We start from the raw sequence: 14410 nt of genomic DNA on the forward strand, positions 1-14410 counted from the left end.
TTTCAACTAAATTCTTTTTTAAAATCCTCAATCTGGGCTGGAGAGATGGCTCAGAGGTTAAGAGCACTGACTGCTCTTCCAGAGGTCATGAGTTCAATTCCCAGCAACCACATGGTGGCTCATAACCATCTATAATGAGATCTGGTGCCCTCTTCTGGCTTGCAGGTGTACATGCAGGCAGAGCACTGTATACATAATAATAAATAAATAAATCGTTTAAAAAAAAAAAAAAAAGTCCTCAGTCTCCAGGCAGTGGTAGTGCACGGCTTTAATCCCAGCACTTCCCGAAAGCAGTGGCAGGTCTATGTCTGAGGCCAGCCTGGTCTACCTAAGTATGAATCCATGTACCTAGCCTTTCTGTGTGCATGCGCACGCACACACACACAGGCTGAGAGGTGCAGCTTAGTGGAAGAAACTGGCATAGTATGCATGAGACAAGACTTGATTCCCATACCACAAAAAACACAAGAGATAAGAACACACTTCCTTCCCCATCCTCTAACCATAACATTTCTGACACTCAATATGAATAACTTTTGGATCCAAACAAATTTGCTATCTTTTTTTCATCCTCCTCCTCCTCCTCCTCAGTTTTTTGAGACAAGGTTTCTCTGTGTAGCCCTCACCGTCCTGAAAGTCGGTCTGTAGGCCAGGCTGGCCGCGCACTCACTGACCCGCCTGCCTCTGCCCCCTGAGTGCTGGGTTAAGCGTGCTCCTAGCCTGTCTTCATTTTAGTCTCTACTTTGGACCTTTACAAAACCTTTGTACTCTACCACACAAACTATTCCAAGTCATTTTTGCATTTCTGCAGCATATTCTTACATTTGGAAAGTAAATTTAATGACAGTCAAATGTTTGTATTATTTCTCTAGAGGCTAATGTTTAGAAAAAAAATATTCAAAAATATATTTACTGATTATGTCCTATGTACTATTCCCAAATATAATTTATAAGTAAAATTTGGATTTTTGTTTTTGTTTTTATAAGAATGTTAAGGCAGGTATGGTAGTACTCACCTTTAATCCCAGCACTAGAGAGGCAGAGGCAGGTAGATCTCTGAGTTTGAGGTCAGCCTGGTCTACAGAATGAGTTCTAGGACATCTAGAGCTGTTGTTACACAAAAAAAAACCCTGTCTTGAAAAACCATTAAAAAAAAGGAAGGGCTAGGGCCAGGTATGGTGGTACATGCATTTAATCCCAGGACACAGGAGACAGAGGGAGGCAGATCTCTGTGAATTTGAGCCTGGTCTACAAAAGTGAGTCCAGGGTCTCAGTAGTTAAGAGCACTGACTGCTTTTCTAGAAGACCAGGGTTCAATTCCCAGCACCCACATGGCAGCTCACAACTGTCTCTAACTCCAAGATCTGACACCCTCACACAGACATACATGCAGGCAAAACACCAATGCACATACAATAAAAATAAATAAAAAAATTTTTTTTAAAAAGAAAGAAAAAAAGTGAGTCCAGGGCAGCCAAGGTTCCACACAGGGGTGGGCGGGGGGTGGAGTGGGGAAATGGGGTGGGGGGAGAACGACAGAGCGGGTACAGAGTAGTAGCTCATTGGTAGAATGTTTGTCCCATTCTAACATTGAATTCATGCATGAAGCCACCGGTCTAATCCACAACACAGACAAAAAATAGTTTATTAGTGTTTTGGTTTTTTGTTTGTTTTTCAGAACAGGATTTCTCTGTGTGGCCCTGACTGTTCTGAAACTTGCCTGTAGACCAGGCTGGCCTCAAACTCAAGAGATCTGCCTGCCTCTGCCTCCCCAGCGCTGAAATTAAAGGTGTGCACCACTACCACTTGGCCTAATTTTTTGAGACTTAATAGTCTCACCAGGAGCTGGGCAGTGGTGGCGCACACTTTTAAACCCAGCACTCAGGAGGGAGAGGCAGGCTGATCAATGTGAGTTCAAGGCCAGCCTGGTCTACAAAGTGAGTCCAGGACAGCCAAGGCTACACAGAGAAACCTTGTCTCAAAAAACCAAAAACAATAATAAATAAGTAAATAAATAAAAGAGTCTTACCAGGTACCACAGGCTGCGCTCAAACTCTTGTTTCCACCTCCCAAGTGTTGGAATTAAAAGGTGTGTACTATCACATCTGCCTGGCAAAAGCAAGCTACACTAACTGGAAGACTGTGGCGTTCCCTGTTTTCTTGCTCACCCTTAATACACTAATTAAGAATTCAGCATTCATGTGAAGATCCACTTACAAATTCAAAGGATTATACACAATTATCTTCAAACCACCTTTTATATAAGGCCCTCTACGATTAGAGGCAGTTTCCCCTCTTTTCTGAGTTGGCATTCACATCAAATCTGCAACCATCAATAGTTTCCCAATCAGAAAGACCTAAAATGTCAACACAGCTGGTTGCTTTCCAACTTACAAGAACTCAGAAGCAGACATACTGGCATTTTAGGTTGCATCCAAATGATTAGTATAGTTAAAAGGGAAAGTGCAATAGAAACTTTAAATCATGTATTTTCCAGAGTGGGATCAAATCTGAGAAATGGCCTCTCCTTGGGCAGTCCTAGGAAATTTCTTCTTTCATTTCAGATTTTACACAGGTTAAGTTTCCTCTCTACTACCACATCCACTCTGATGACAAAGCAAAGGAGCCACAGGAAAATCACTGGTTTTAGGGAGAACTTAGAAGGACAAAAATTAAACTTGGCCGTTGAATGATTCTCTTTATGATACAGTAGCCACATGAGTGTCACTGAAAGGCATAAAGAGAACACTCTAACGCATGTTCCTCGTAGTCCACCATTATCACCTCCACACACAAAATTCAAACAGGCCGGGCCATCCATAAGATGTACGGCTCTGTAAGTTTTAATGACACAGCAACTTATTCTTACCAATTATTGGCAAGTATAGAGGCTATACAGTGACTTAAGATAAGGCTGAGGAAAAACAGGCTATTCTAGCAGGGGAGAAGATGGGGAAATTCAAATACTTGTTTTAAAAGACAACAAACATGTCTAGGTACAAGGTTTGCTTCATAAACATTGTTTTTCACTTTTTTTATCATCATCATCATCGCTGTGGTCATCAATTTGGAAAATTCAAAAAACTTACCCTGAAGCGATTTTCCCAATCCCTGGCCCAGCTTCCACCCATGTTTCTGGAGTAAGCGGTGTCCAATATTATCCTGACAGACAGAACAGAGAGACAAACCAAAAATATTCCAATAATATATTCTTCCCTTCCTAGTTACATTAAAATAGATGATGAACAAGAGATAATTCTACCTATATGCATGCAAAAAAGGTGCTAATAAAAGGATAAATGTGCCAGTAAAAGGGACATTAATGTAAAAAGAAATGCTGGCTAGTATTTTATATGGGAAGAACATGGGGAAAGGGTTTTTTCTGATAGTGTGCTGGGCAACTTCTGTACATAACACTTTGAAATGAGAAAGAGGGAAGGAAAAGGGGGGAGAATTCACTTATGAAGTTTTAAAACTAACATTAAAAAGCATAAAATCAAGGTATTTATACAATCATATCCACCACCTAGACAGCACCACTTTAAGATTTTTTTTTTTTTAAAGAAAAGAAAAGAAAATCTGCATTGTGTTTAGTTATTTTGTTTATGTGTCAGGCTTTCATGACATAAAGTAAGCTATAAGTGTAAGGCTATCCCAGCACGAGAAATGGAGACAACCACCAAATCCAGGCTAGGCTTGATTTGCTATAGTATATATATACAACATATAAATATAACCAGCATGCAGCCAATAGTAAACTGAAAACATTGAGGTTAGTAAAACAAGAAGTTAAATCAAGTAAACAAAAAATAAAATGAGCTCAAGCACAGACTGAGTGATGCATTTCAACGTGTAGTCTAACAAAAATGCTAAGATGTTAGAATGAAACAGGCCTAGCAATAAGTCAACAGTAAAGAACCATTAGTGCATGTGGGGTCAACATACATAATGTCTCATCTGGAAACAGTATTTCAATGTAAACTGTATGGCAAGATACCAGAAACAACAATTAAATGTCAGCTACCGCTTAAGAGTCAAGAAATCAGAAACTTCATAGTATTCTGCTTCTCTACTTTTAAAACTACTGAGCAGTTGCAAGACCATGCTAAAGAACTACTGAACACCAAGAAAAATAAAATGCTACCAATCAAGAAAAAAGGTAAAGGCTGGGGGGAAAGGGGCTGGGTATGGGGGCGCATGCCTTTAATCCCAGCACTCAGGAGGCAGAGGTAGGCAGATCGCTGTGAGTTCCAGGCCAGCCTGGTCTACAAAGCGAGTCCAAGGTAGCCAGGACTACACAGAGAAACCCTGTCTCAAAAAACCAGGGGGCGGGGAAGCTAAAGGCTGGGCTGAAGTCAGAGGAGAGCAGTTGCCCAGTATGTACCAGGCTGAGTCCAATCTCCACTGCTGTATACACAATTAAAATAAACCAAAAAAGCCTTCAATATATAGTCAATATATGTAATTTATAATAGTAATCTAATATTGTCACTTGGAATTAATTTTATTATACCTGAAATCAATTAGTGAAGCCTCCTAAATGTACTTACTTTCTTTTCTTTTTTTCTTTTTTGACACAGGGTTTTTCTGTGTAGCCTTGGCTGTCCTGGACTCACTTTGTAGACCAGGCTGGCCTCGAACTCACAGTGATCTACCTGCCTCTGCCTCCCCAGTGCCGCACACCACACCCAGATTTTGTTTGTTTGTTTTTCAAGACAGGGTTTCTCTGTGTAGCCCTGGCTGTCCTAGAACTTGCTCTGTAGACCAGGCTGCTCTCGAACTCACAGAGATCTTCTTGCCTCTGCCTCCTGAGTGCTAAGGCTAATAATGGCTTACACCACCATTTCTGGCTTGTTTTTCTTTAGAAGAACAATTTCCTTCCACAAGTTTAAGACAACATGCACCTGAGTGACTGCTGTTTTTACTGGTGGAGGTGGGATTTCTGATTTCTCAGGCAGGATCTCATTAGTGTAGGCTGATCTTAAGACTTGCTATTACAAAAAAAAAAAAAAGACTTGCTATTACACCCAAGGACCATAAACATTTAATCCTCCTGCCTCTACTACCCTAGGGCTTGGTATATTTAGTGCTAGAGACTAACCCTAAACTTCATGAATGCTAGGCAAGCACTCTACCAACTGAACTGTATCCCTAGCTCCCTTTATGTTTTTGTTTTTTCTAGGTAGGTCTCCCTATGTAGCATACCAGGCTAGCCTTGAACTTGTGATCTTCCTGCCTCAGCCTTCTAAGTGTACCACCATGGCAGGATTACTTAATTTTATGGGGCTTTAAGGTGTTTTGAAAAATCAAAAGGTACTACTGTGATATATGATATGCTCTCACACACATACATGGTATATTAAATGGTCACTATAAATTATTTTTGCTAAAAATTGAAAGAACTAGAAAACAGACTATCTGCAATCCCAAGTGATGATGCTCACATATTAAATATCAGAAAAATTTAACTGGACACTGTTCCTGCTTCTCTTCTCTCCCACAATGCTAAGAAAAGCATAATCTTGCCTAATACTGAGTATGTCTTACTATAAATAACTTCATTATTTAAAAAAAAATTAGGTCAACCATATTTAATCACATGTTTAATCCCAGAACTGGGGAGGTAGAGGCAGAAGACAATATATCAGGAGTTCAAGGTCATCCTTGGCTACATAACAATTTAAAACCAACCTAAGCTACATGAGACAAAAGAAAAAAAGGCCTCGGGATTTAGTGCAACTGTTCAGTACTTTCCCGGCATGCGTGAGGCCCAGATTTAAGCCATATCACCTCAAAAATGTTTAATTAAAAAAATAAAACAAGATCACATGAAAGCTAAGTACAGCAATAAACTTTTATTTTTCCTACTATCAAACAAATTTATCTATGTACCTCTGGAAATGACAAGGATAGCAAAATGAGTACTCTTCAAGTACGTAGCTGAGCCTGATATGGTGGCACACTCCTGCTAAAGCAGGAGGATCACTCCATCCAGTTCAATGACAGAATGAAGAGTGAGATATTATCTATATAAAAACAAAAACAAAAACAAAATCTAAACAAACAATTGCAGTTTATTGCTGTTTATTCGCTTGCTACACTAATGTTGTAACTGTATTTGGCACAAAGATTTAGGTATTAAGTAATGCTGACAAAAATTGTTGTCCTTCCCCCAATTTGTTGTGATTTGTCGTTTTTGTTTTTATTGTTTTAAGAATTCAACCTTTGGCCATGTGAGATGAGACATTATGTTGACTGTGTTATATTATGAATGCACTAAAATAAACAGACAGATGAAGCAGTATGCTATTTCCAAAAGCAGTGCAAGTGGAGTGAAAGCATTTCCATACGAACCTGGCTTTAAAAACTGGGCTGTCAAAAGAACAGTTAAATGTAACACAAAGTAAGAAACTGTCCATCACTAATGGTCGCTTTATTTTTTTTTTAATTTTTTTGTCTTGTTTTCAATTCACTGCTTGCAAGTAATGTATTTATTAAAGAAGACGGGAAGCATAAGTAAAATCACGAGTCAAGACCAGCTGAGAGATTCAAGAGCAGCGTGTTGTGACTGACAACAGTGAAAGGAAAAGCAAATGTTAAAGGGAGAAAAAAGAAAAGTTCAGGGTCATACACATTAGCACCACTTTTACAACACCACTCAAGAGGTTGGCTGTCACCTCTGGGGGAAGCTGCTGTGAAACAATAGTGGCATTACTCTTCTGAACCTAATGTTAAACTGTTCTGTAACTTAATATATTGCTTTCAACTTTCCTAAGTAGGAGCAGAGAAGGGAATGTCCAAGGCTATGACCTATGGCACATGGCACTGCGTCTTTCTGACTGAAAAGACAGTAAGGCAAGCACACTCTTCCCCTCACTAGCCTGGGCCTCTCCTATCATTTCAAATTATCTGCTTTTGGAAGAAAAGGCTGCCGTGCGGCTTGTGGCTCTCCACTAAGTATTCAGTATGATCTCTTCCCAAAAAGGAAAAAAGAAATGAAAAGAAAAAATATATAAATATAGGTGGTGGTGGATATGATCAAGAAATACTGTACACCTGTAAGAAATTGTCAAAAAAGGGGGGGGGGAGTAAGTTTGCTTGTTTTTAAAATTACTGTGTGTTCTCGTCATGCCTGGAGCTGGAGTTAACAGGCGTCTGCGAGCTTCCCTGATGCTGAGAATTAATTAGGATCTTCTGTAAGAATAATTTTTTTGTGTGTTTTGTTTTATCGAGACAGGGTTTCTCTGAATCACTCTGTAAACCAAGCTAGCCTCGACTCAGAGATCCTCCTGCGTCTGCCTCTCAAGTGCTGGAACTACAGGCGTGCGCCACTACGCCCGACTATAATAGTCTTAACCACTTGGGTCATTTCTCCAGCCCACAGAATAAATTTTAAAAAGGAAGGAAGGAAGGAAGGAAGGAGACGAGGAGAGGAGAGGAGAGGAGAGGAGAGGAGAGGAGAGGGGGCAGGTATGGTGGCACATACTTTTAATCTCAACACTTGGGAAGCAGAGCCACACGATTCTCTTCAGTCTACAGGCAACCTGGTCTACACCACACATCCTGTTCCAAGGACAGCCAGGGCTACATAAGGAGACCCCGTCTCAATAAAACAAAACAAATTTAAAAAATGAAGAGAGGAAAAACCCAAAAGATGCAACAAACTTGAAGATGGTAATATAAGGGAACTACAGCAGAATCCTTTTACAGTAAGGCTTGTCCCTCTCTGAACTATAAATTTTTACCATCAATACACAGGGGCTCAATTATTATCCTACAGAAAACAAGTAATGTATTTTATTTAGAACTGTGCTTTTGTGGTTTTGCCATCTGGAGTGCCATGGCTATTTATAATGGTAGATTGACATAAAAGCTTAAAGCTCCGATAGGTAATCATGACAAATACAGAAAATAAGCACTAAATATAATTCTAAAATTGTTAACTATTGGGAAAATATTTTGTAAAAATCAACAACTCAGCCAGGTGTGGTGGCGCACATTTTTAATCCCAGCGCTCAGGAGGCAGAGGCAGGCGGATCTCTCGGAGGAAAAAAAAAGAGATGTTGAAAATGTGATACCAATGTCAAAAAAGCAAACAAACAAAAACCTAAAAAAATAAAAAATAATAATAATAAAAAAAGGCTGAGTGTGGTGAGTTCAAGGCCAGCCTGGTCTACAAAGTGAGTCTAGGACAGCCAAGGCTACACAGAGAAACCCTGTCTCAGAAAACAAACAAACAACAACAACAACAATAAAAAAACCTCATTAACTATTTTAGACAGTCCTCAACATTTTTATCTATTAATTAAACGCAAAGTGCAAAACCTTCCCAGGAACTGCTCTCTGCTCCATGGGACTATATACCACCACAGAAACAAGGACCATTTGGCAACAGCTCCACAGCGTATGATGGGAGCCTGGCAAAACACAGATACAAATTTATTTTATTGCAAGAGCTGGCTGTAAGTTTTGACACTAGAAAATGGAATCTCATATCTCAAGAGAAAACCACTTCAGATACATCAGTGACTACATGAATATTAATCCCATACTCAATTTTCTTTTAGTTGACAACCACATTCAATTTATATAATTTAGCCCATTTTCATGAGGACAAGACTGTACAGCTCTTGAGTGGGTTGTAAGCTTTGCTGATTGTGTATCAGAAACTCTGTAAGCAAGAACCAATGCTACCAGGTGAACCCATGCAAAGAACAAATTTGTAAAACTTCCCCAAACAAAAAATCTATAGCTTGCTACAGATGACAAATGAAGACTGGAGAGAAAAGCCATATAGTAATGCTACACCATTCAGCTCCAAGAAGCATATGTTTATTGTGCAGTCCACATAAGGCCACTGCTAAGAGTCAAATTAGCAGTCCCACAGAGTTACATTTTGGAACTAGTGGAGTCCACAGATCTAAACGGATATGCAACATAACAAAACTCCAGCTATACACGTACTGCTAAATCCCTACATAAGTAAACAGAACGTTGGCAACTAAATAGAGTTTGAAAACTTGACACTAATTTTTAAAACCCACTTAACCTGACAACTACTAAAGTCAGGATTCTTATTAGTCAGGGAGAATGAACAGCAACTAGTGGCTGGTGGAAAGCTGTGCTTCCAACTGTACCAACGACAGCATTTTCTTCAAGCCTACGATGCAGGTGTTCTGTCTTTTGTCCAACTTCATTATCCCATCTGATTTATCCTCTTCAAACTAAGATAAAGGTCATAAAAGACTGTATATCCTAAATTGTACCAACTGATTCTTATAATTATAGTAGAATCTAAGATTGGGCTATAGATTTAGATTATATTTAGTTTTGCAAATATCTTAAATGTATGGGGGTCATAATTGTGGCCTGGACTTCAAAATCTCATAAACTAACAACTTTTAAAGTTGAAACTAAAAAAGTTGTTTGTGGTTAAAAACAACAGCAAGAACAACAACAACAACAAAAAAACGCTGCATTTTATTTTGTCACTATAATTCAGATTATCAAGTTATCTACCAACTCTAATGTAATTTTCTTAGAAAATGCTTTACTCTTGACCAGAAGGATATCTTATTAGTTGAAATAAAAGAAAGCAAAACTTTATAGCAAATATTATAAAATACTTTATGAATCTTAGAATTTGTTTTTAACATTTGCCTACTGAAATTAGATAACTGTGTCACCTCACTAACAAATCCAGACTTCAGAAGTTTACCTAACGTATAATTCATTAACATCTTTGGATCTCATTTCCCATTTTGCGGGTTTGTATCAAATATGCTCTATTATGAAACAAACAGCCTTAATTCCATACTCCTAACAGCCTGTCATAGAGGCATGTTCTTGACACAAACCTGTGCACACCTCCAAGCTATGAGCCACTGTGGCTTAGCTTTCTTAGGCATTTAAGTGACTACACCCTAGCTTCTGCAGTGATCTGTAGACTCCCAGAGCTGTGTGTCCAGCCACTTTTGAGTTGCATGCTGTAGCAGAACAGTCAGCACCTCTCAAGATATTGCTGCAGAGAAAGATCTTAATTCAACGGAGGTTCTTTTCATGTTGGAAGCAACATTCCCCCTTAGAACAAAAGAGCTCAAAATAGCCAGCCAGCCCAATAACTAAGTCCACCCTCCTTGTCTGCTGGGCACAGGGGACTTTTCTCTTTGGATGAGAAGGGACACTACCTACTTTAATGTCAATCATGTATGAGTTTTTTTAAAACTTCAATTTTTATTTCCAAATTATTAGGTCAGCTGTTTTCTGGGTCCCCTTTTGTGTGTGTGTGAGTCCTACTTCTTTTTAACACAATGCATCCTACAAAGGTCTTCCTACTATTATTTAAACTAATTCACAATTAATGCCTATGTTTATAGATTCCAGGAATACTTTTTCATTAGAAGTATAACCTAATATAAAATATATATCTCCAACCACACATTTATTTTAAAAAGTAAAGATCCGGTCTGAGTACAGTATCATTTGTTATTTAAAACTGAGCAGATTAACATTATCTAATAAGCAAGACTTAAGGCAGCTCTGCTCTACTCACTGAGCTCACCCGGCAATGATTGCACAAGCAGACTGTCTTGTCACAGTGCTTTGCTTACCAATACGATGTGTCCAAGAAAAAAACCCTGGGCACCATGAGGAAACAGTATCATTAGTCTCATATCATAGGAATAGAATAAAAAAATTTATAATGTGGGCCTACACAGAATTTAAAAGTGCTAAATGTCAATGCTTTTAAAAAAAATATTGAGTACAGTAACAATGAAGCAGGCTACTGATTCAGGCTAATTAAATTTCCTGTTATTGATAAATCAAAGTACTCAATAGAAATAACTTATCCATGACCCTCACAGAATATGGTACTGGGGACTTGTTAGTGATTTGTTCTTAAAACTCTGATTCAGAGAAATATTTTTAAATTACTTAAGTACAATCCATGTATCTTGCCTATGGGTCTCATTATAAAATTCTGCCTGATGATAAGATCTAAAACAGAACAAGGCATACACCTTGCTGAGCTTTAACTTAGCAAAGTGGGCTTGGCATTTTAATCTTAGGTTAAAATTCAAGACTGGCCTTTCAGTACATTATGAGAGGTGAGCTCTCGCTCTGCAGCATTATCACATGCGCCATCAACTACTGCCATGCCTGGTCTAGCATCATGCCAGCACAGTAAGACAGAAAGTACTGTATGCAGTGTTCACTGGACCAGAAAGACAGAAATAAGAAGGGAAGGTGGGGGAGAAAGAAACCCTAGAGAAGAAATTAAAAAAAGGCAGACCGTGCAATACAAACCAGATCATGGCTGCTTAGCTAATATGGGCCAACTGCTGTGGAAGAAAAATGTCGAACACCCCAAGTTGTGTAAATTTCTGTAAACATCTAAACATACACACAAACACACACAACACCAACCTAATTAGGAACATAAATATATGTTGATCCTTTACTATGTTATAGCTTTGAAAAGAAAAGGCAAATTATCTATACTTTCTAAAGTGCTTTGTTATTTCACAGAAGGAAAGGAAGCTAGTATTTCTAAAAGGGACATGGGGGCCTATTTTGACTGATATAAAAATTAGGATTCCCACTGAGCGGTGGTAGCACACGCCTTTAATCCCAGCACTCTAGAGGCAGAGGCAGGCGGATCGCTGCTTTGAGTTCCAGGCCAGCCTGGTCTACAAAGCGAGTCCAGGATAGTCAAGGCTACACAGAGAACCCTGTCTGGGGGGTGGGGGAATGGGGGGGAGGGAGGTAGGATTTCTTTTCTGACTTTTTATCCATTCAAGTCCTACCAATGCCTCAATGAAATCCTTTTAAGTTGTACATGTAAGCACAAAATTTAAATTCTGACAATAACAAGTTTAGACACTTTAACAATGGACAGTTAGGGGGTTGGAGAGATGGCTCAGAGGTTAAGGGCACTGACTGTTCTTCCAGAGTTCCTGAGTTCAATTCCCAGCAACCACATGGTGGCTCACAACCATCTATAATGTGATCTGATACCCTCTTCTGGCCTGCAGGTGTACATGCAGGCAGAACACTGTATATATAATAATAAAAAGTAAAACTTAAAAAAAAAAACACACAATGGACAGTTATTTTAAAATAAATTTTTTAAAATGTTCAAAACTTAAGACTTTCTGTTTTTGTTTTAGAAGACAGGTTTCTATCTGTCCTAGAACTCACTCTGTAGACCACGCTGGCCTCAAACTCATACAGATGTGACTGCCTCTAACTCCTGAGTGCTGGGATTAAATGTGTACGCCATCACCACCAGGCTCAAGATTTTTTAAATTAAGACAGAGAAAATCTCCTTGTTCTGTGGCTTGGTATCATTACTGTTATAGACTACAAAGTGTGAAAAGACAAAAATAACTTAACTTTTGACCTGGAAAACAAAAAGCAAAAGACAAACAAACAAACAAACAAACAAAAAAAAAACCACCAGCCATTTCTTAGCTACAGAGACCAAGCTTGCACTGTCTTACAAAGGTCTAACAGTTTATTGCTTCTTAACTGTTTCTACTGGAACATTTTATAAATCATTATGTTGCCCAGAAAAGGTACTAAAGGATCAAAATACATTATACTCCTTTGTTCAATTTATACAAACACTACTCCCAACTTTTTATCCTTTATCAAAGTTTAGTATGGGTCAAAATGACATTTTTCTCCATTAAATCCTAACTTTTTTCTGTGTTTTACACTAATTTTCCACCATTATTAAATCACACCCAAAAGCCCACCTGATTCCTCTGGGGCATGCAAGACAGTGGCTCTAAACTGTACTGTGAGCTTTATGTAAGTTTAACTTCACTCACACCAAGTGTCACACGAGCTCTTCCTAGCTAACTGGGTAAGGCCCAGAATAAGCACAGTCATCTTACCGATTCGATAGGCTTGTCAAGGGACGCCTGCTCAATCTCCAAGTGTCCTTCTTCATACTGATCAAAGTGATTACCCTGGGGGGGGGAAAAAGTCGTCATTTTTCAAAAGTAATCAATAACAAAGTAAAGTATGGTCCAGCCAACTACAAGGTATTTTTAATATTTTTCCAGCAGAAAAATCAAAATTGTACTACATATTGAGACTCTTTATTAAAAAAAAAGTCGCAGCCAGGCGTGGTATCACATGTGTTTAATCTCAGCACTCAGGAGGCAGAGGCAGGCGGATCACTGTGAGTTTAAGGCCAGCCTGGTCTACAAAGTGAATCCAGGACAGGCAAAATAAATAAATAAACCCTGCCAGCATAGGGTGTAGCTCACTGGCAGACCTCTTAATAAGTACACATAAAGTCTTAGGTTCATTCATTTGGACAGGAAAGATGGCTCAGAAGCTAAGTCTTGCTGCCCAAAGACGCTGCCCGATGCCCTGAGGTTGAACTCCAGGAGCCATGTAAAGGTGGAGCGAGAGACCCATAAAGTCGTCATCTGACCTCTAGATGTAAACTATGTCACGTGAGCCTACATGGTGGCACACGCCTTTAATCCCAGCACGCGGGAGGAAGAGGCAGACGAGGACAGCCTGGTGTACAAAGTGAGTCCAGGCAGCCAAGACTAACACAGAGACCCTGTCTCAAAGACCAAAAAAAAAAGAAAGAAAGAAAGAAAGAAAGAAAGAAAGAAAGAAAGAAAGAAAGAAAGAAAGAAAGAAAGAAATTGCCTAATAGGCCTGGCACACACCGTGGATCCCAGCACTTGGGAGGCAGATCTCCGATTCTGAGGCCAGTCTGGGTTCTGGGACAGTCAGAGCTATACAGAGAAACCCTGTATTGGGGGTTGAGGAGGTTGCCTAGTATGCACAAGACACTAAGTCCAACCACCAGCACATGAAAATAACAAAAAGGAAGGAAGGAAGGCAAACAAAGCAAAACAAAACCTAGAGTCTATGTACTGGGTTGGAGAGATGGCTCAGTGGTTAAGAAGACCCAAGTTTGATTCCCTTCCCTGACATGTTGACTCAGAACTATCTACAACTCCAGTCACAGGGAATCCAAGCGCAACGACTACCCATGTGGTGTACAGGTACACATGCAGAGAAAACACCCATACACATTATATTTAAAAAATAAAAAAAGGGCTGGAGAGATGGCTCAGTGGTTAAGAGCACTGCCTGCTCTTCCAAAGGACCCGGGTTCAATTCCCAGCACCCACATGGCATCTCACAACTGTCTGTAACTCCAAGATATGACACCCTCACACCAATACACATAAATTAAAATTTAAACAAAATATTCTTTTAAAAAGCCTATGACTGTGAGTCTGGAACAATAGCTCAGCACTTATGAGCTCTGGTTGCTCTTGCAGAAGACCTAGATTCAGCTCCCATCCCCCATATGGCAGCTCACAACCATCTATAATTCTAGTTCCATGGATCCAGCATCCTCGTCTGGCCT

The 14410-nt window shown here is 39.4% G+C and overlaps 1 protein-coding gene across 10 annotated transcripts in view; it reads right to left on the reverse strand.

Annotated features, from left to right (window-relative positions):
- The window catches only part of Gpatch8 (G-patch domain containing 8), a 67945-nt gene that overhangs the window by 41646 nt on the left and 11889 nt on the right, over positions 1 to 14410 (reverse strand). For 3 of the 10 annotated variants that reach the window (XM_051158783.1, XM_051158786.1, XM_051158788.1), the window contains exons 2-5: positions 12903 to 12977; positions 11308 to 11342; positions 6355 to 6372; positions 3090 to 3162 (exon numbers count right to left, since the gene is read on the reverse strand). Coding sequence is in view for 1 of the 10 variants with exons in the window: in XM_051158782.1 (XP_051014739.1) it covers positions 3090 to 3162; positions 12903 to 12977 (148 nt within the window). In the remaining 9 variants the exon portion in view is untranslated. Of the gene's footprint in view, positions 1 to 3089; positions 3163 to 6354; positions 6373 to 11307; positions 11343 to 12902; positions 12978 to 14410 lie in introns of those variants that run through there. The other 7 variants (XM_051158785.1, XM_051158789.1, XM_051158791.1 and 4 more) reach the window with 4 other exon arrangements.

Source organism: Acomys russatus, chromosome 16, assembly GCF_903995435.1.
Source record: "Acomys russatus chromosome 16, mAcoRus1.1, whole genome shotgun sequence".
Classification (NCBI taxonomy): Eukaryota; Metazoa; Chordata; class Mammalia; order Rodentia; family Muridae; genus Acomys; species Acomys russatus.